The 22202-nt window shown below is 45.6% G+C and overlaps 1 protein-coding gene across 3 annotated transcripts in view; it reads right to left on the bottom strand.

Annotated features, from left to right (window-relative positions):
• The window catches only part of Prkcb (protein kinase C beta), a 341205-nt gene that overhangs the window by 256947 nt on the left and 62056 nt on the right, over nt 1-22202 (bottom strand). Inside the window, exon 1 of one of the 3 annotated variants that reach the window (XM_085841346.1) lies at nt 10495-10534. The exons of the other annotated variants lie outside the window; for them this stretch is intronic. Coding sequence (XP_085697472.1) covers nt 10495-10519 — 25 coding nt within the window. The 5' untranslated portion in view covers nt 10520-10534. Of the gene's footprint in view, nt 1-10494; nt 10535-22202 lie in introns of those variants that run through there. 3 annotated transcript variants of the gene reach the window in all.

Raw genomic sequence — 22202 nt, forward strand, 5'->3', positions numbered from 1 at the left:
CATCTTTAAGATTTAAATCATCTTTAAGATTTAAATCATCTTTAAGATTTATCCTTAATCTTTTGCAGAGCAAAGAGTGTCGAGCTTTGATGTAGCTCAACAATGCAGGAAGGAGTCCAGCCTGGCTACAGAGATGGCTCAACAATTGTGAGCATTTCCTATTCTTCCAGAAAGCCTGACTTTGAAATCCAGAATTGGCAGTTTCTCCTTTTACGGACTGGGCCTTGGGTGTCAAGCCTGAGATGTCCGTCTGAGCCGACGGGCTGAAGGGTTTCTCCTTTGTGTTTTTCTGAAGGTTCCGGTTCTATGCTTTACGTGTAAGTCCACAGTGCCCTCCCTTTGAGTTAATTCTTCCGCAGTGTAACCTCAGCTCGGGTTCCTTTGTTATTTCTGACAGGGGTCCGATCACCCTAGTGCTACTTATTAGCTCACCAGCTCCCTAAACTGCTTCTGGGCATTTGTCATAATCAGTTGAGCATCCTTGCAAGTCTGTCCCTGGATCTCTACTCTGCCCCACTGGTGCATGTACCATCTGCGAGCCCCTCTCATCTTCCAGTGTCACACAGTGTCTGCTAGAGCCACCTGCAATAAGACTATATCATCTCACTCCATTCTTTCCCAAACCACATCAGCTGCTCTAGTTCATCTGCCTTTTTCAAATAAATCAGGTAATAACCTTTTATATCTACAAAATAATCCCCCTGGCATGCTGATGAGGAAGAGCTGGCACCTTCTTTCTGATGCTGTCTTTCCGCTCATGAACACACTGTCTCTCCATTCATTTAAAACTTCAATTTCCTTCATTAGAAATTTATAGTTTGAGCATAGATTTTGTACAGATTTTGTTACACCTGCCCCTAAGAAGCTTGGGATATTTTTTCCCCTTTGGAAGCAATTGTTTTTATTGTATAAATTAATCAGTTGATTTCTGCAGTGCCCAAGGAAGACTTTACCTGTGGGCGGTACCCTAGTCTTTCTTTGCAACTGATTATAAATTGTGTATTTTCTCTGTGTATATTGCTATGTTTGTTGCTAGTTTAGAGAAATGAGACTCATCTTTGTGGGCTCATGGGCTCTCGCCATGCTGGACTCCTGTGTTAAAGAAGAGTTTGGTTTGGCTTCTGTTTCATTGATTCCTTGGAATTTCCTATGGAGGTAATCATGTTGCCTTACAAGGGACCATTTTAGCTTTTTTCTTTCTCATTTGTATCCCTTTTCCCTTTTCTTTCCTTATTGCATTGGTAAGAACTAGATAAAACGTTAGTATTGCGCTGAAAATATCTCAGGTTCCTTGGTGTCTTGCTTTGAAGACCTCTTATTAACTCATTTTGTTGGGATCTGACTGAGTCTTCCAAATAAAGGCTCAGTTAGTTTCCTTTCCCCCACAGGCTTCTGCAGTCTTCATTAACTTAAGCTGGAATTTTAAGCCCAAATAAGCTACAAAGTTATATGGTATACTACGTAGCCTTCCATCCCAAATTATCCTTCATGCCCGACACAATGTAAATGAGGTTTATAGCAATTCTTTGTGTCCCTTGTTACATTTGACTAGCCTTGATTATCCCAGCCTACACCACTGCCTCCCTATCCTCAGGTTCCGAATTATGGCGTCTTTCTCTCAAAGTACATCTTCAAATGGCTTTCCTACTGATCCTAGATATTTTGAACCTTCTATTTTTATCTAAAGAACTATCTTTCTGTTGTTTTCACATATGAATTATAATTTGAGTGAGAACTAAATATGTAAATGATAGGCATTCCCTTCGAAACTCTGCAGCATGCCTGCATTGTCTTTAAAGTGTTACAGTACTCATTATAAATACATAATCAAGCCCCCATGTTTCCAAAAAAAAAAAAAGTTGCTTGTGGAAATTTCCATGGTCTGTGCAATTTTCTCTGCATTTCGGCACAGGACAATTCTCTTCAAGCCAAGAATGGAAGGCAGGATAGTGCCCATAGCACCCAGCTTCTTGCAGGCATCAGCCCCTTCAACAACCTTGTCTTGATGCAGACTTACTCATCTCTGGAGTCTGATTCTCTGGTCGCAGGGTTGCTCCACCCTCATCCGCCCTCCTCTCATGCTTGCTGCCTGTGGTCTCTTTTATGTGCTCTCCCGATGGAAGCTACACTCAAGTCTCAACTCAGGACCAACAGGTTCCCCCACAGACCAGAGGATGGGTAAGCTACATCTTACCTTCTGAAGTCTCTGAATGTATGTAGAAAAGCTTGTGAGAGGTCTCTGATCACTTCAAAAGGTCCTTCTTGGGCAGATGCGAGTAATTCTCTACTCAGTATAAATGTGGAGGACTCACTCTAAGAATGTGAAAGAGAGAAGGGTCTCCTCCCCCTCATTTGCAGTCAGTCTTCATTTGGTTTTCACTTGAATTCCATTTACTTCTCTCTGAATGGTCTACATCCGTGCTCCTGACAGTGCTCCTCCTATTCTCAGTTTTCATTGGCATCTGAGGGCAGCTAAATCTCCTCTGAGTCCTCTCCAACGCTGACTTTCTTGGAATTGCAAAATGGTTGCAACATTCTTGGCAGTTGCAGATCAAATCCTGAATGGAGCAGTATGGTTCTTCGGTGCTGACCACATGGGAGGGTTTCAACCCAGAACCCGACCCTACTAAAATTCCCCCGAAACAGAGGTTCTCCGATGTAAAGCCTTACCTGGGAGTCTTACTAAAAACTGATCAGATGCTATCCCAGTGGCTCAGATGAAGACTGGGGTCTGGATGTTAACAATCTGGAGTGTGACATTTAACAGACACTGGGTGATGTGTTTAGTTGGCCAAGAAGAGTCCTTAGGACCTCTGGCACCTCAAGTGTCACCTCTAAAACCATTAGACATAGACCCTTCAGGTGTCTTCCCAGTAAGTCCTTGGAAAGAGGTAACTATGACTCTGTACCAACTACGGCTATTGACGCAGAGTTATCTAGTATAGCCGTCCTGGAAAAGGACTCCCTCTTTAAACTTCCTCATTTCCAGTTCAGGCGACTGCAGCACTGCCCTTTGGCTAGAAACAACACTGATTCTACAGATGGGTTTCCATACATCTAAAAATGTCCCTTTAACCACATTTGTCTTAATGGCACTATTTGCGATGACTCCAACTTGGAAATTGAGTAAGTCTGGACTGGCTCAATGAATTATGAATTATCCATAAAATGATATATCCTACTTAAATCTATTTTTTAAAGTATAGGATGTTCTTTTTATACCAATACAGAAAGATCTTTACAATGTGAACATCAACAATGTACCAGCTTGGGACCAGGTGAGCCCCCGCTAATCAGCAAGCCTGTCCCTTAGATCAGTACAAATGCAAACCTTCACATTAAATCTGCCAGTGCCTAGAGGCCAAATATTAGCAGGAGTCAATTTGTGAGTGAGGGTATGGTTTGCCATCTCTGTGGGAAAAACAAAGGGGTATAAAAAAGTCAACAATCAAAAGTTCTAGAAAAACAGCCAAGGAAAGCTGGGAAGCGGCTGGATGGAGAGGGTGAATGGAAGAGAGCTAGGAGAGGTTAAAACCCAACACACTCTTTTGTCTTCTCCATACCGCGCAAACATATCATCAATAGAAACCCTGCACTTCAAAAATACTTTCATCTTCTTATTTAAAAGATTTTGAAGTGACAGAGGGATACAGATGCCCAAGGCTGGCATGATTAATTTTAATTTCATGTTCCTTTAGGGATGCCCCGACTTTTTCCACTCTCAAAGCAAGCCCGTTAGTATGGTGTTTACTGTGGCAATGACGGCAGGGTGAACCTGCTTTGTCTGCATCAGTAAACGATTGTGCTCAAAAGGCTGACTGCATTAGACTTGATAGAAAGTACACATTATCTCCCCGAGTGGTTCTTCAGCCTGGATGCTGATTGCAGACACCTGGGGAGCCTTTAATAAATGCTGCTGCTCCAGACCCACCGTTGGCTATTGCGTGTCAATCAGTCTGATGTAGGCCACAGGTTGCTCTAAGGCGCAGACAGCAGTGAGAATCTCCCTACTCCGCAGGCGTAAGGGAAGGTTCCGAGTCTGCACCTCGTCTTAGGTGGCCATGTTCAGCCAGTGGTACAGCTTGTGGCTCCAATTGCATCTGCTGCCCCAGACATTCTTCTAGTGCTATCAAGAATGTTTGCAGAGGTCGGGATGAGAGCAGAAAAGCTAGGTTTTTTTTCCTAAGGAAGCCCTTTATCTCCTATGTGAAATCAGCTATGGCTATCCCTGAGTGTGGATCAAATGATTCCCTTAATAGCTTGCCCCCCACCAACCCTAACACCTCAATTACAAATCATGCTGATAAGCCCTCACTGTAGTCCACAGGCTCTGTAGTGTTCCTCTCACTACCACTCCAGGAACAGGCCAAGGGGGACACAGCATCACTCCTTACTTGAAATGGCAGCAATCCAGATGCCCCAAAATTTTGTGCACTGAAAATGGCCTGTGGAATCACTTGTATAATAAGGACAGTACTATGTACTCAAGAGAAAACAATTCCTAGAAACCAAATGTGCTAGCGACTGTGTTGCCTTCCTGACACAGGCTCTAGAGGGATTTTGGAAGGAGGAACCTCAGTTGAAAAAATGCTCCCCACCAGATTGGCCTACAGGCAAGCCTCTGGTGAATTTTCTGGATTATTAATTGGGCAGGGGCACTGTAGGTGGGGCAATCCCTAGGCTAGTGGTCTTGGACAGAGTCAGAAAGCAGGCTGAACAAACCGTAACAGTAAGCAGCCAGTAAGCAGCGTGTGCTTATCTAACCTCATATATCCAAAAGGCAGTAGATAGAGCCAAGCCTCCACTGCTCACAGAGAACATTCCTTAAGAAAGATGAAGGAATGAAGGAATGAAGGAATGAACCAACAGGCAGACCATCAGATACTTGTTCTCAAAAGGCTCCACAAACAAAGTTGACACCACAGCTCAAAAGTCTTCCTGGATAAAAATGCTCACTTTACACTACACAGTTAAAGTTACCTCGTTTCCCTTCTGAATCCCCAAATCATGCAGCGTCTCGGAAACAACGAGAACGCTCTGGGCGGCAGTTTAACAGAACAACCAGATACCCATAAAGAAACGGGGATTTATCAATAAACCTCAACCAGTGAAAAGCTTAAGTCTGCAAGGAAGAATTTTCTGGGCCTGTACGGGGTTACTCAAAACTGCCAGCCCTCCAGGTCAGCCATCCGTCTTTGTTTAATAAATTTCAAGCAGGAGGATTGGCTTAGGATTAAAATAAATAATAATAAAAATAAAAAGAGTTCTCTTCTTTTTTTTTAATTATATGTAAGTACACTGTAGCTGTCTTCAGACACTCCAGAAGAGATCTCCTTACGGATGGTTGTGAGCCACCATGTGGTTGCTGGGATTTGAACTCCAGACCTTCGGAAGAGCAGTCCGGTGCTCTTACCCACTGAGCCATCTCACCAGCCCGAGAGTTCTCTTCTTTTACAAAGCCAAAACTGGGTCCAAGCACTCACTGAAAGGGGAAATGAATGTTATAGATCATAACCTATTTTCTGTCCTTGAGCGCAGCCCAGGGAGCAACACTAAAGGAATGAATATGTGCTGGGCAAGTGACCAGATCTACGATGGTACTGTACACACCTTGGAACACTCACAGCCCTACTAGAAAACAGAACGGCATCCTTGCAATTCCCACAGTGGCTCTTTCACGAAGAGTCTAGTTACCCCACGCCCTTCGTGGCTATGTCTTCCACCCTCACCTCCTTGACCACTTACTCACATTGCAGATTTTTGCAATCACTCAAACCCATCTAAAACTGTCTCAAGCCAAAAAGGGTTTGAGACTCACAGGAACCAGGAGCATGCACAGCAGTTAGACTCCGGCCTCGGGATCATCAGCGGGAAGCGGCCCCTCCCATCTCTCTGGTCCTAGGTTCCCCTCGGTATGCTCACTCATCTAGCTTTCTTTCAGCAGACAAGCTTTCTCATCTCCCTGATGCCACACTTCCTGAAACTGCATGGCCTTCCACTCTGATGTTCACAAACACTAGCTGGCCTCTCTAGATACAAAATCCAGATCCTCCGAGAAAGAATCAGGTAGCATTAAAGCTGGTCCAATCAGCAATGGGTACAGTCAAAGCTGGTCCAATCAGCAATGGGTACAGTCAAAGCTGGTCCAATCAGCAACAGCAAAGTCAAAGTTGGTCCAATCAGCAACAGCAAAGTCAAAGTTGGTCCAATCAGCAATGGGTAGGCTGTCCAATCACAAAGTTCCAACATGGTCCATCCCTGACAGCTGGCCACAATTGCCTTGAAAGGGCCTCTCTAGACTCTTCACAGGAATGTCACCCTTCTCCCTGAACATCACCTTGCCCCTTCGACCTGGCAGATAGCATGCCTGGAAAATCACAGCTGGAGATGCGGAAGCCTACCGCTTCAGAGGCCCCTGCATCTTACCAGCCAGCTGCTCCCTTCACTCTCCTTAGTAAGCCTCAGGCTGGCAGCTGCCCAAGGCCCTTCTCGCATCCTCACACCCACCTGACTACACTCACCCCAGCATTCTAATCTCTGCACTGAGATCCATTTTGCCAAAATGCTTTCCCACACAGGGGTCCCCGTCTTCCAGCTCACTCCACGCACATGTCTACCCCTGAACTGAGCTCAGTCTATTTTAAACTCCTGGATCTGTCTGCCATCTGTCTTGTCTGGAGGGCTCATGGTCTCCTGATAGAATAGAACTGAATTTGGAAAGAGAGAAACTGAAGTCTGGTCCCAGTCCTGCCATGAAACCCAGAACCTTGGGACAAACATGGCTGACTTCCTGAAGTTCGCATGGAAGATGCCCTGACTCCATGAGGTTCTCAGCTCTCGAGATAATCAAAGACAATCAAAGGGTCTGAAAGGGCATCTTTGTTGACCCCCTATCCATAACTGGACAAGGTTCAAGAATGAACAGCTTCCTTTCCTTCTCGGTCCAGACAGCCAATGCCAGATTGGGTCCATCTTGGAGAAGCAATGCTTGTAAAGTTGTTACCATGGCAACTAGCTCCTCTGTCTGCTTTCTGAGTGATCCTAAGCAAGTCATCGACCTCTGTCTGCTTGAGACTCTGCATGTGACAGTGGGACAGTGAGAGTGTTTACTCAGCACTACATACTCAGTGTCAGCTGGTGCTGGCAGCTGTGGTGGAGTGGTAGTGTGCTGTGGTAGGCTGTGGTGTTGGTATGGTGGTAGTGGTGGTGTGGTGATGTGGTGATGTCAGTAGTGGTGTAATGAAGGTCATATGGTGGCATATGGTAGTTAGTGTAGTGTATTGGTATGCTGATGATAGTGGTGGTGTGGTGGTGGTATGATAGTGTGTTGGGATGGTGGTGCTGGTGTGCTCGCAGGGTAGTGTGTTGGCATGGTGGTATGGTGGTGTGGTGTAGTGGCAGGGTAGTGTGTTGGCATGGTGGTATGGTGGTGTGGTATAGTGACAGGGTAGTGTGTTGGCATGGTGGTATGGTGGTGTGGTGTAGTGACAGGGTAGTGTGTTGGCATGGTGGTATGGTGGTGTGGTATAGTGACAGGGTAGGGTGTTGGCATGGTGGTATGGTGGTGTGGTGTAGTGGCAGGGTAGTGTGTTGGCATGGTGGTATGGTGGTGTGGTGTAGTGACAGGGTAGGGTGTTGGCATGGTGGTATGGTGGTGTGGTGTAGTGGCAGGGTAGTGTGTTGGCATGGTGGTATGGTGGTGTGGTATAGTGACAGGGTAGGGTGTTGGCATGGTGGTATGGTGGTGTGGTGTAGTGACAGGGTAGGGTGTTGGCATGGTGGTATGGTGGTGTGGTGTAGTGGCAGGGTAGTGTGTTGGTTTGGTGGTGCTGATGTTGGCACTGATAATATGAACTGCACTCTATCTGTCAGGCTGCACACTAAGAGCTTTATATGTATTTGTTCACAATAATCAATGATGCTCCTAATAAAAACTCAACATTTCATTTGGATATTTCAACAACAACGAGTTGGGAGAAACGTATATTCCAAAAGCTGAATTTAATGTTCTTCCTAGACTCTAACAAGTCCTTGAAATGACATTCAAATGAGCAGCTCCCTAAACACGGAGAGAAACCAACCTCCCTTGGGCTGATCCAAGCAAGTATGGCTGCCATGGAGCATTAGAGGGACGGGGTTGCCAATGCCCTCCTCCTCCCCACCTGACTCTTACTCTCAAGGAATTGTCTTCCCCAGATCAAAGCTGCCCACGTTCAAAACCCAGCTGTCAGGAACCCAGATGCCTGCCCATGGCAGCAGAGTGGTCAGCGGGGAGATAACATAGGCATCTCTGTAAATCCCATTTCAACTCCAGCAGATGGCAAATACCACTGAACATATTACTGATGATTTTAGGGCGTCCTGCAGGGGAGTCGTGTCTCAGCTCAGTTGTATCACCTCATCTCTTCTCACTGCCTCTCTCAGGGGGTGGAGAGAATATACTGAAATATTTCTCTTGATGACTCTCAATTAGAGGATAGGTCCCTTCCAAAAGAGAAAGAAGTACAATTCCCTACTTAACTGAGGAAACATGTTAAGTCCATGTGGCACACCATCCGAGATTTGAGGAGACAGGACGTACAGCTGAGATGCTCTGATGGTCACGTTATTGGTTGTTGTTGGTATGATCATACATTAAGTGTCGTTACGCTGGCATGCACTGGGGCTCTGCCATATTCCAGAGACCACACTACTTTTTCTACATCTTACTTCACTTCATCCTTCACAAACCTCTTATCAAGTATTGCATTCCTACTCTACAGATGGGAAAACTGAGGCTCATACAGGCTAATAGCTTGCCCAGGACTACATAGCTGGGCAACAGCAAGTCCACTGGGCATTGTGTTATTCTCATCAAAGACTCCATCTAGGTCAGCATGCTCCAGGGCCCATGTCAGGCTTTGTTTCCTTTTTGCAAGACTAATTTATTTTTATTTTATGCATGTGAATATTTGTCTGCATGTCTGTATGCATATCACATTCAGACCTGGTCTCCAAGGCCAGAAGAGGGCGACAGACCTTCTGGAACTGGAGTTACAGGCAGTTGTGAGCTGTCGTGTGAGTCCTGGGAACTGAACTCCAGTCCTCTCCAAAGATCTGTGAATGTTCCTAACCACTGAGCCATCTCTGTTGCCTGATGCTCTGATTTCTAACTGCTCAATAATTGTCTAATAACCCTCTTGTGTCTCCGTAACTGGCCCTGAGTCCTGGAACACATCCCTGAACAGCCACTACCATTTTCTAGTATGTTTCGATTTCACAGCCTCCAGCCCCTCCCCTCATCCCCACCACAATGCTAGACCTTTTCCTCACACCTCTTTTCCCGGCCATTCCCTAGTGGCTAGATTGCTTATAAATGTCAACTCAACACCACCTAGGGTCACCTGAAAAGGAGTCCCAACGAGGGGTTGCCCAGATCAGATCAGGCTGTAACCATGACAGTACGGAATTGTCTTGATTGGTAATTTATGTAGAAGGGCCAGCGCACTGTGAATGGCACCATTCCCTAGGTGGTCCTGCGCTGTATAAGAAAGGCAAGGAAGCATGGTCTGAGCAAGTAAGCAAGCCGTGTTCTTTCATGGTTTCTACTCCAAGTTCCTGCCTGAGTTCTTACACTGACTTCACTCAATGACAGACTACATCTTGTAAGAAAAAAAACAAAGCCTTCTTCCCCCTAAGCTACTTTTGGATGGAGTATTGTATCTAAGCAACAGAGTGAAACTAAATTTCTACCCTACCCGCCCCCTTTCTCTTGCTTTTCCCAGAGGGCCATCCCTTAGAAGTCAGATGGCTCACGCCCCTTTCTCCTTCTGAAACCCGACCTGCACCTAACAGATTACCTATTACCTTTGCACTCTAGATAGAAAAGCCACCTTCTCCAAGAAGCCCTCCCAGTCCTCTATCAGAGGCGCAAGTTTCAGCCCACACCATCACTGCCCTCCTTTCTTTGCCTTGCTCCCAACCCTGTCTCTAATGTTATATGTAGAGATGGATGCTCCACCCCTTAGCTGCAATTGCTCTCTTAAGAGATGCCTAAATTCCACTCACCAGAGAATCCCCTACATAGATACCATACCATTTCTCTCATTCAATAGACATTTCCTGAAAAGCCTTGGTATGTTCTTTCATTTCTACAAGGTTTCAACATTTCCAAGTCTACATTCCCAGCCCAGGGCTCACTTTTCCTCTCCATTGAGACCTTTTGAGTTGTTGGGGAAAACTACATGATACTCCATGAATACAGTTACCCCAGTGTCTGTCCATGTGCACAACACCAAGTCTAGAGAGACTCACGCAGTCTGCACACTGACCAGGTGCTTAGAAGAGGAAAAAACACATCTACCTCCATTGTCCTGGCTCTAACAAAGAACCAACATTAACCCACCTGATACCTAAATGGAGAGTGCTTACCCCTCCCTCTCTCTCTCTCTTTCCCTTCCTTCCTCACTCCAACAAACCAAACCCATCACCAATGTTCCCACAGATTTTCCAAACCTTTCACCCTCTGTTTCCTCATCATGGCTGCTCAGCAACCTCAGCTTCTACCTGAATCACCACAACTGCTTGGTAATTCAAGTCCCTCCTCCAACCTCTGCCACCTGAAACTCATTTCAGCTTCACAGTTTCTCCAAAAGGTAAATTCGATGATGTAATGCTTGGGGAGGCGGGGAGAGAAAAGATCCTAAGCTCTCAGAATAAAGTCAATGCGACTGCGACTGCTAAGGCCTTACGGATCATAGTCTTGCCTTCTTTTTCTCTAATCTCACCTCTAGCTATATCCCCACCCTGTAGGGATAAAATGCACAGATATTCTATCACAGCCATGACAAATGGACTTTGGTCCTTGTCTTAGTTAGTTAGGGTTTTACTGCCGTGAAGAGACACCATGACCAAGGCAACTCTTTACAAAGAAAAACATTTAATTGGGTCTGGCTTATAGTTTTAAAGGTTTAGTTCATTATCTTCATGGCAGGAAGCATAGTAGCATGCAGACAGATATGGTGCTCGAGGAGCTGTGAGTTCTACATCTTGATCCGAAGGCAGCAGGTAAGAAACTGTCATTAGACAGACTTTAGCATATATGAGACTGCAAAGCCTGCCTCCACAATGACACACTTCTTCCAACAAGACCACACCTAATCCAACAAGGCCACACCTCCTAATAGTGACACTCCCTATGAGCCAAACATTTAAACACATGAGTCTATGGGGGCCATACCTATTCAAACCATTACAGTCCTTTAATCTGCTCATGCCTCCATAGAAGTCTTACTTAGATTATGCCAGGGTCCTCCTCTTTAATCCCAGCTTACAAACAGTTTTATACACATCCACAATGAAGCTCTGTGGGTCTACTCATTATGTAGATGAGCAGCAGGCTTTAGGTGAGCCTAAGAAGACTCTCTGAGCTATTTTTTCCTGTGCCTGTTACAAAATAACTGCCAGAAACGACCTGTAGGAGCAAAGATTTATTTTGGCTGGTGGTGTCAGTAGTCCCAGTCCATCAGAGAGGGAAGGGCATGGTGGTGTGAGCCTGTGGTAGAGGCTCCCTCAGGCATGGCCAGTTGAAGCACAGGACACAGACTGGAATCAGAAACAGATAACACCACCAAGGCCCATCACTTGTGATCTATTTCCACCAGGTGGCCCCCAAGTCCCCAAAGAACCCACAGACTCCCAAAACAGTGCCATGAACTAGAGACCAAGAGTTCAAGCATAGGAGCCTATGGAGGACTCAGATCATAACACAGACTTGGGTAACAAGATATTATTATTGTTACCTGCCAGATTTTTAAGTGCATATATTTTTGCTATACAGAAAAGTGTTGATATTTGCGTAAATCATGGAGTAGCAAAACGAAGAATAACATATTCATCATCCTACATGCCTTTTTGTGATAAGGACACTAAAATAAGGTCTCATAAGTAATTTTTAAGTATTTGATATATTATGATCCATAACAGTAGGGATACATAGGAAGGCCTTGAATTTTACAACTAGCATCTAGAGATATTTTAGCCGATTAAGAAATAATTTAAAGCCAGGTAGTGATGGTGCATGCCTTTAATCCCAGCACTTGGGAGACAGAGGCAGGTGGATTTCTAAGTTCGAGGTCAGCCTGGTCTACAGAGTGAGTTCCAGAACAGCCAGAGCTATACAGAGAAACTCTATCTCGAAAACCAAGAGAGAGAGTGTTGTGTCCGGCCAGCAGATCACAGCCTGGGTTCTAGCCTGGAAAGGCATTTTGGAAACCTGGAAGAGAAGAGGGGCTAGGCGGCGAGAGAAAAGAATGAAGCTAAGACAAGATTCTGATCAAAGCTCAATTTTACTATTTCCAGACACTCAGTTATAAAGGAAGGGGGAGGGAACCCGATTTCCCGCCAAGTAACTCAGGGTCCAGTAGCAGGACGAACACGTGTGTGCCTCCAAGCAACAAAGGCAGGGTCCAGCAGTAGGCGTGGCAGGACGAATGAGCAGATAGCTCCACCCTTGAGCAAGCAGGTTCAAGCAGGTGGGGGGAGACCAGGTAATGTTAACTGCACCCCCAACTCCAAGAGGAGAAAATGCTACTCAGACAGACACTGCCTTCTCATTGGCTCTGACAGTTCATCCAGAGCCAGTGAGATGCAAAGAGAAAGGAAAAAGTGCCCTCTCCTGCATGAACTTGAATCTAAAGGACATTAAGTGTCGACGCACGCGTCATGAGGAGCTGGGAAGTTTCAACCTGAGCATGGAGCCAGTTCAGTAGCAGAGACTGAATGAGAGAAATACTGTCCTGGCGGTGAGGCAAGCCCTGATCGGATCTGGCCGGAAAGCAGGTCCCCTGGAGTTGCTTTGTCTTACGAAGCAGCGACCTTCCTTCTAAATTGAGCTACTTCTCTCATCACCTGTAACCGAGATTCCTGCTCCACAAAGAGGGATGCTGGAACAAATATATTTTAAGGATCCTTCCAACTCTACAACCTTTAAGCTTCAGCCGTCAGTCAGCCTTAGCTGCTTCCTTTAGCAATCAAAGGGATATTTTGCTAGAAGGGGAAATGGCCATCCTACAGATCAGGAGGACCCTGTCAAGCATAAGTCAAGTTCACAAAGCCTGGTTTGTTATGGCTTTTAGCCAGTGAATTAGCTCATGTAGACACTAGCCACCACTCCACCTGTGTGACACACTGAAGTCCACATATGCCAGCCTGCCAGATAAGAATTATATATGTTCTTTTTAAAAGCTAAAAAAGGTGAAAGATTATGGGGGCTATCCTAATGACATTTTTCCTTTGCCTATGTCACCATGTCTTTGTTTCTAAAAATTAAAATTTGCGTAAGATTCAGATTCCTCATTTCTTTTGAAAAGATAGAAGGCTGGAAGCTTTATAATCAGTCTTTAACAGACAGAAGCCGCTCACTACTCAGGGCCCTTTCTCTCCCCCCTCCCCTCTTCCCCCTCCCCCCTCCTCCCTCCCCTCTCTCCCTTCCCCTCTTCCCCTCTCCCCTCCCTCCTTCTCCCCCTCTCCCTTTATTTATTTATTTATTTATTTATTTATTTTGCATCCTGATTGGAGCCTCCCTCCCTCCTCTCTTTGAGTTCCCCCCTCCCTCCTTCCCTCTCCTATGCCCCTCCCTTTCTGCTCAGAGAAGGGGAGGCCTCTCCTGGATATCATCCCACCTTAGTATATCAAGCTGTAATAGAACTGAGTGCATCTTCTTCTTTTGAGGCTAGACAAGACCATCCAGTAGGGGAACCAGAGGCAGGCAACAGAGTCATAGAGAGCCTCTGCTCCTGCTGTCAGAGGTCCCACATGAGAACCAAGCTACACATCTGTTACATATGTGTAGGAAGCCTAGGTCCATACCACGTGTGCTCTCTGATTGGTGGTTCAGTCTCTGGGAATCCCTTTGGGCCCATGTTAATTGATTTTGTAGGTTTTCTTATGGTGTCCTTGACCTCTCTGGCCCTTCTTCCACGAGATTCCCTGAGCTCTGCCTAATGTTTGGGTGCGACTCTGCATCTGTTTCTATCAGCTGCTGGGTGAAGCCGCTCAGACGACTGCTGGGCTAGCCTCCCATCTGCAAGGATAGCAGAACGTTATGAATAGTGTCAGGGGTGGGCTCTCTCTCACAGCATGGGACTCAAGCTGGCCATCCCCTCATTTTCTGCTGTCTTTATCCCTGCACCTCTTATAGGCAGGAAATCTATGGGTCGAAGCTTTTGTGGATGGGTTGGTGTCCCCTCCTCCCACTGGAAGTCTTGCCTGGTTATAGGAGGTGGGCGATTCATGTTCCATATCCCCTATTGCTAGGAGTCTCAGCTGACAGGACACCACTATGAACCTCAATGTGGTTCACTGACAATATTCCACTCCAACCCACTCCGCTCACTCAGGTCCCCCATGCGGCTCTTGTAGGATTTTAATTTTCAGGCTTTTACGCTGACATGCTCATCCACAGATAAATATTCACATGTTGTCTTAATCACCCAAAGTCTTCTGAGTTTTCATTACCCTGCCTTAGTGTCCCGTGTACCATAAAAGCAAATACTCAGGTCAACAACTGACCACAGACTGGCTCGCCGCCAGGCCTTTGCTCATACTGTTCCCTTGCCAGCCTGTCCTTCCCCGAAATCTTGCTGCTGTACAACTTCAGCGAGCCTGCAAGACGCAACTCAGATGCCTTCTTATGTACCCATCTGGATGCCCATCCAAGGCTTGTGCTTCAGAGTTAATACATTTCCTGGCATTCTCGGAACACGAGAGCACATCGTGTCTGAGCCTTGATTCCTTCTCGTTTGGGCCCTAATTGTGTAAGGACAAGGCTAAGTCTTCATGACACCAACAGCTCCTCTGGAATAAGGACCGAAGCAGCTCAAGAGCCGGGTAAGGGGTGAAAGCGATTGTTGAGCAGAGTTCAGATCCCAGACGCCCACCTAAGTACTAGGTGGACATGGGAGCTGTCTTTAATTCCCTTCTCAGGAACCAGAGCAAGCTGGCTAGCCATATCAGAGAGTCCGGATTAGGAGACCCTGCCTGAGCAAGTCAGGTGGAATAGTAATTAAGGATAGTCCAACCTTGGACCTACACACACACACACACACACACACACACACACAGAAGCATGTGCCCACACACATGTGTCATTCTCACAAACACATGGAAAAAAAAAAAAAAAAAACAGGACAAAGTCCTCAGCACCTTAATACATCTTTTAAGATGGAGAAGTCCACCTTCCCTTTCTTCTTCAAGCCTCACCGTGCACTGACCTAATTCATATCTCCACTTTGAAAGATGAGGAAGCTGAGGCCCACAAAGATTTAGGGCCCCAGGGTACTTTTCTTGCACATGATGCCCCCTGGGCACACTGATTCCCCTTGCCAACTTCCACTCTCCCAGCCCTCCCCTCCTTGCTCTTCTGTGAGCCCCAAGCAGCCAGGAATCCTCTGCTTCACCCACTCCTCTCCCCGAGAGCCTGCACTGAACACTACTCTGCCCCCACACACACACCATGTGACAAGGAACTGGGTAACCCTCCTCCATCACAGGAGCCTTGGAGTGGCTCCTACCTCCCTCTGAAATTACATTAAATCGTCCCATTAGTGTCAAAAGGGAAAGATGCATGATACTTTCACAAATTTCCCCTTTAAAAGAAAATTATCTGGGAACTGTACTCGAGCTGCTTCCAGCAAACTGGAGGTGACTCGGGGGCAGATTTTATTTGTAATGAGCCACAAAAATATATCAGTCTAAATGCCAGCATTTATTCCGGTTGTGCTAGCTCGAATCAATACAGATGTGATAATACAGGATCAAGAAAGTTAACTTATATAAAAACTTGGCCCAAGAAGAAGATATGCACGTGGTCAATGGGGACCTGTAAAGATGCTTATCATCTCGCATTAGGGAAACACAAACTGCAGCTATAAGACACTGCCTCATACCCTTAAAAGGGCTGACAACAGCAACAAAGGAAAGGAAGAAAATGACAAGAGTCCGTGAAGATACGGGGAAACTGCAGTGCCATGAGGTAAAAGATAAAAAAAAAAAAAAACAAAAAAACTGCACAGCTGCTATGGAAAATAGAATGTTGCTTCCTCAAAAAAAAAAAAAAAAAAAAAAAACCTAAAAATTAGTTACTGTGTGACCCAGCAATTCAATATCCAGAAAACAAAACAAAAGAAAAGCAGACTTTGTAGCCACTCTTGTTGAGGCTTAAAGATCACAGTAGCCAAGAGGTAGAAGAGACTCAAGTGTCCACTGGCAGGTGAGTAGATAAGCCGCATGCCATCTGTGCGTGCAGTGGAATATTATTTAGCTTTAAAAAGAAAGAAAGTTCTGGCACATCATCCAGTGTGGATGAATCCTGAAGGCATTGTGTTAAGCGAAGTGAGCCAATTACAGAAAGACAAATGCTGTATCACTTCACCTGCATGAAGTACCTGGAGTGGTCAAACTCAGACAGATGGTGGTTGGCAGAGCTGGAGGAAGTGGCGAGTGGAGGATTGTTTAATGGGGAGAGAGTTGAACTTTTTCAAGAGAAACAAAGTCTACAGATCTTTTGCACAAGTATGTGAATGTGCTTAAAAACAACAGGACTATGCGCTTAAAAGGGGCCAGGAAGGTAATTTATGTTTAAAAAATATGAACATGAGAATATATTTTCCTTTTTAAAAATACTATGTGTGTATATTAGCACACATACACACACACACACACACACACACACACACACAAACACGAGTGCTCATACACACACCACGCTGAGCCATGTCATCAGTTCACACGTACTCATTCTTCCCTCTGATAAAAATGTCACGACTCAGAGTAGAACCTAAGAGCAACTTCAATACTCCGAGGAATTTGGGACTCCACTGAGGGGTGGCTGAAGGCAAAGGTGTTTAGAGCAAACGCTGCTCCGAATGAGTTCCTCCCATGATGCTGTTCTCACATCTCCGTATTCGAAGCACCTCCCCATGATACCTCCTCAAGCATGCTTTGCAATGTAGTTCAATTCAATTTTATTGGACACATTCTAGGAATCATTGTAGTGGAAAGAAATCCACAGTTACCTCCAAAAAAGATTCCCTCAACAATTTGTGTCCCTTACCTCACACTGTGATCGAAGCTCCAAGACCTGTTTGATAGATAAACCAGCTCAGGATGAAGTTCCTAAACTGGAAACCAGACACATTTTATTTTATGCCACGATAAGTTCCGTTTGCTAGAATAAATGAGTGGCCCGACCACGCTCAGAGTAAAGCATTGCAGAGCCTTCAGTGATGAGACCACAGCTCTGAGCTCATCTCTAAGCAGAGACTTGGCTGCTCTTGCTTTTATATAAAGCACTGTATTCTTAACTTGAAGCTCTTTTTATGGTGCAGTCTTCATTGACACCCTCCGCAATGAGAGTATTCAGTCCTGTTTGCCCAATCCTTAATTAAGAAGGCATTTCAAAATTGTTTGGTGACTAGGTTTGGGTGGACAGTAACTTCACTTCATCCTCCATAAAAGAGGCAACCCTGTGATGGGGGAATGGGTGGGTCTCTCCTCCTGACCTCACGCTACCCAAGATGCAAACTTGTTGTGTGAAGCTGATGAGAGCCTGTGGGAAAGGTTAGCTTGGTTTCAGGGAGCCTCACCCAACCCATCAAGGACAGGTGATTACTTCCTGCATCTTCCCATGGGCATCCTCTTTGACCTCCATCACAACCTTCCCACTTTTAATTGTTACTTCCATCCTTCTGTCCCTCCACGTATCAGAAGGTGACCCCTATCCCCAGCTAAGCTGACCCCTCTTTGGCTCTCATTTGCTAACACAAGGTGATCCCCACTTGGCTCTGAGAGGTCTCTGCTCTTCCCCCTGAAGCACCCAATGTCATGACACCCCATATTTTTCTCTCATTCATCTAGCCTGAGGTTATCAGCTCAACATAATTAAAACCCACTGGTCTGGTGAATGAAAACCAGGAAGACAGGTCAGAAAGTGAACTGTGAAACCCTTTTATTGGCCCTGTCACCTGCCTTCAACGTAAAGATAAACGCACAATCTAGACGGGGTCCCTTTCCTGAGCTGTGTTGGATCGTTTACCCTTCATCCATCTTGCCAGAAGAAAGAAAGAAAGAAAGAAAGAAAGAAAGAAAGAAAGAAAGAAAGAAAGAAAGGAAGGAAGGAAGGAAGGAAGGAAGGAAGGAAGGAAGGAAGGAAGGAAGAAAGAAAGAAAGAAAGAAAGAAAGAAAGAAAGAAAGAAAGAAAGAAAGAAAGAAAGAAAGAAAGAGGGAGGGAAGGAGGGAAGAAAGGAAGGAAGGAAGGAAGGAAGGAAGGAAGGAAGGAAGGAAGGAAGGAAGGAAGGAAGGAAGGAAGGAAGGAAGAGCTGAGCTTCTCTTTATGCCTATTATGAAACCTTTTCTCAGCCAACTGAAATGAAGGGCAGTTTCGGTGTCTTAGACATGGTCCCTCTGAAGAACCATACAGAAGCTGAAAATGGCCTTTGGCTAGTGACTGCCACCTGGCATGTGGCTCACCGGCTCTGTTTTTGACATCAGATCTTTGGAAGCCAATACCATTCAAACTCTGGTCCTACAGTACCCTGAGAGCCAGACTGTCCTAGGTGCACCGTTGGATATGAAGTTTGGGCAGACCATAGAAAAGGCTTCAGAGTGACTGTTTCCACCACACCCTGGACCCAGAGTCCTAGAGCAAAGATGCTCTGTATTGACTAATGTAGAACAAATTCTGATGGTTTCTGTTTCTTTATAAGGCTGACCTTGGACTTACTAAACTGCCCAAGCTAGCCTCAAACTTATGATCAATCCCCTTGCCTCAGCCTTTAAGGTCCCGAGAGTATGGATATCTGCCACCACACTCTGCCCAAAACATGCTGCTGAGAAACAAAATGTTAAGCTAGCATTTTAATGTGAGTGATTGGAGGAGAGAAAATAAGTTATTTTTTAAAATTAAAAATAAATAATATTCATATAGTTCCTTATCTATTATAATCTATTTCCAGGAAAAAAAAATCTGTAAGAAACTAGTGGTATTTATTGCCTTTAAGTAGACAAACCGAATACCTAAGCCCAAACCAGCAGAGAGAAATCCTGAGTCGGTGAGACTGTAGGTAACTCTTCAAATAGAATGCAATTAAAGCCTTCTGTAAACAGGGCAGGATACAGCGATGCTGGGGGGAAACGCTGCAGATATACATTGCTTGGCATGGAAAGCTGTTTATTGTGCTAATTGTGGGGAACAGAAAACAGATGTCAGAAATAATGTGTTTACAGCCAAGACTGGGTGTGCTGGTACCGGCCTGTCAACATACCACTCTAGGGGCTGAGGCAGAAGGGTCATGGGTGTGAGGCCAGCCTAGGCTACACAAATAATTGTAGCCTGTCTCGAAATAATTAAAAATTGAAATGTGCATATGTACTTATTAAAATGTGCATGGGAGATTTTGTTTTCTTCTCTGTTTTCATTTGATAAGTGCCCTTTAATAAGAATTTTAAATTTTATTAATTACAAAGAAAGAAGAACCCATCTTTATGCTTTTGCTCTGTGTAGTTTACTCCTTCCCGAGCAAGGCAGTGGCTCAGAAACTGTACTTCTCAGTACTTCTCAGGAATACCTTATTTGGAGGGACCGCAGAAAGGCCGCCAAGAAAGCATCCCTGTGGCCAGAAGTGCAGCAAGAGAGACAGGATTTCAAAAGACAGAGCTGTAAAAATCTCGGCATAAAATAAGCAACCAGGCTCTCATTTCAGCCATGTAAACAGTAATGTGTATTCATTAAAACTGCATTAGTCTAAGGAGTCCCCAGAGATCGGGCTGACGGGGGCGGGGCAGGGGCCGCCAGCTGCACCTGCTGTTGCTGACACAATGCAAGAAGACCAAATACGGTTTCCAGTGGATGGCATAACCATAAAGGAGAGAACTTGAGGGGTTCCTTGGCTTTCATCAGCCTTGTCAAAGATAAAGCAGTAACTGAAAAAAGACATGCACCAAAGACCCCAAACACATGGCTCGGTGTGGGTTGGCCCTGCCTTGCCCTGCTAAATGGTTCTCAAGGATAACACATGCTCACAAGCTGGGCTGGATGGATATCTCCAATGTGTTCTACTGCAGAGACTGGCTGGATCTCTGAGCCAAAGAAAGTGAAAGGCAAGCTCTTTCACCTTCCCCTAAAACCCAGAACAACTCTCAGTGAGCAAAACCATCATGGAGAAGTTGTGGCCAACACCATTTTCAGGGCTTAGTATCCAAAGAGCTGCACATACCTTCATTTAGAGCCCCCAATCACCTGCAAAGTGGATCCTATTGCTGCCCCCATTTAAAAGTAAATAAGACATCAAAGCTCCAATAAGGCACCATTCTTTACATTAAGTAACTGGGGGCTGAGAAGATGGCTCAGCTGGTAAAGTGTCAGCCTGGCAAGCATGAGGTCCTGAATTCAAATCCCCAGAACCCACATGAAAAGCCAGACAGGCTGCTGTGCACCCATAACCCCAGAGATGGCAAACTGAAGGGAACATGAGGATCCGAAGTTCATGGACTGTGGTGAAATTTCAGCCTAATGAATGATAATGTTCTCAAACAAAAAGATGGAAGGGACCTGAGGACTGACATCCACAGTCACCTCTGACCTCCGTACACATTGTGCACCCATACACAGCCTCCCCACCCAACCCCCAACACACACTTAAGTAACGGAAGCTTAAAAGCTTCACACACTTGAGAGGATTCTCACCCTAAGACAGAAATGGAGAAAGGCTTTCCTGTTCCCCCAGGTGTCGGGCCACATCTAAGCTCAGCTTAAGCTAAGAAAACCTAATAAGAGAGTAGCCACAGCCCCAGAATCAGTGAAGCGGAAAAAAATTTCCCTTTTGCAAGGCCTGAAACTAAGTTGTTATCTGAGCACGAATTCTGGGACAAGAAACAAAGGAAAACAAGAAGGTGGAAGAGATGTTCCAAGCCTTCCTGAAGCTAGCCAGGAAAGTCCTCCAAAGAGCTTCCTTCCCAGAAATGGAGCAGCTTCATGCGATGCTCATGTCTTTCTGGACATATCACTAGCACTTTCAAGGTTAGCGAGTCCGATGTGAGTTGCTTCTGTCACATCGCTCTCTGTCACACTCTCTGCTGACTGGCTTGTCTCCTCTTCTATGGCCTTGAGAGAGAGAGGAAGATAAAATTCTCAGCTCGATGATCTGCCTCATCACCCAGTATTGGACATCACTGAAAGGCACAGATTCCAACCATCTCCATAGTGACTGCACCCATCACCCATAGTCTTAGTGAACCCACCCCTGGCTTCAGTTCACCAGACTACACCAGGTCAATGAGATCCTGCCTTGACTGTGGCACCCTCCAACCCAGTGTTTGCATGACGCAATGTTGCCCCTCACTCCATTTCCTTCGTCATTAGACCTAAGCTGGAGCTAAAGAAGGTTGAGGTTCAAGACAGCTACCAGGCAATGATGGGTGGCCACCTTGCATACAGTGTAGAGTAAGGAGGCAGGTGGTCCAACAGTGAGAATAATTAGTGTGAAAAAAGGGAAGCCGAGCTGAGAGGTGGGAGATGGACAGTCTCCCAGTTCCCTCTTCTTCCCTCTTCCGATTGGGAACAAGAAATGTCTGCCTGCGAACAGTTTCCTCCTTCTAGCTCCAGCCGACTCAAACCAGGTTCTGTTACTTGCAATCAAAAAAGCTTTACTAACACATACTCACTCTCATCCTCCAGGACATGAAGACCTCTGACTAATACATCCAAGCAACTAGAAATAACTTTAAAAAAAAAAAACAAGTATAGGCCCCCAAAGTAATGGCAAACTAGGCAAGAATCAGGACACTGGGCTGGCTCCAAACCAAGGGAGGGCAGCTTTCAAAGAAGGTTGATTCAGCAAGTGTCTTCAACCATCTGTCACTAGAGGCTGTGCTGTAAAGGGAGCGATGGACCCCTCAACTACAGTCCCTCCCATCAAGCAGCAAAGATGAGATTCAGCAGTCAGACCATCGTGAGGGACATGAAAGAAATGCAATTCATGTGGAACTGCAATCCTGTCCAAAGATGTATTCCGAGAAGAGTTCCTGGGGTGTAGAGCATCCATGGGATACAAAAGATCCCAGGCTATGTATGGCACAGGATAGCATCTTTGAAAAGGGGCCGGTCTGGAAAAGACTGAAGAAGCCAGCTTAGATGCATGGTGGCTCCAGGGGTCAGAAGGGCACAA

Source organism: Mus caroli, unplaced genomic scaffold (assembly GCF_978045245.1).
Source record: "Mus caroli unplaced genomic scaffold, Mus_caroli_1 scaffold_8, whole genome shotgun sequence".
Taxonomy (NCBI): Eukaryota; Metazoa; Chordata; class Mammalia; order Rodentia; family Muridae; genus Mus; species Mus caroli.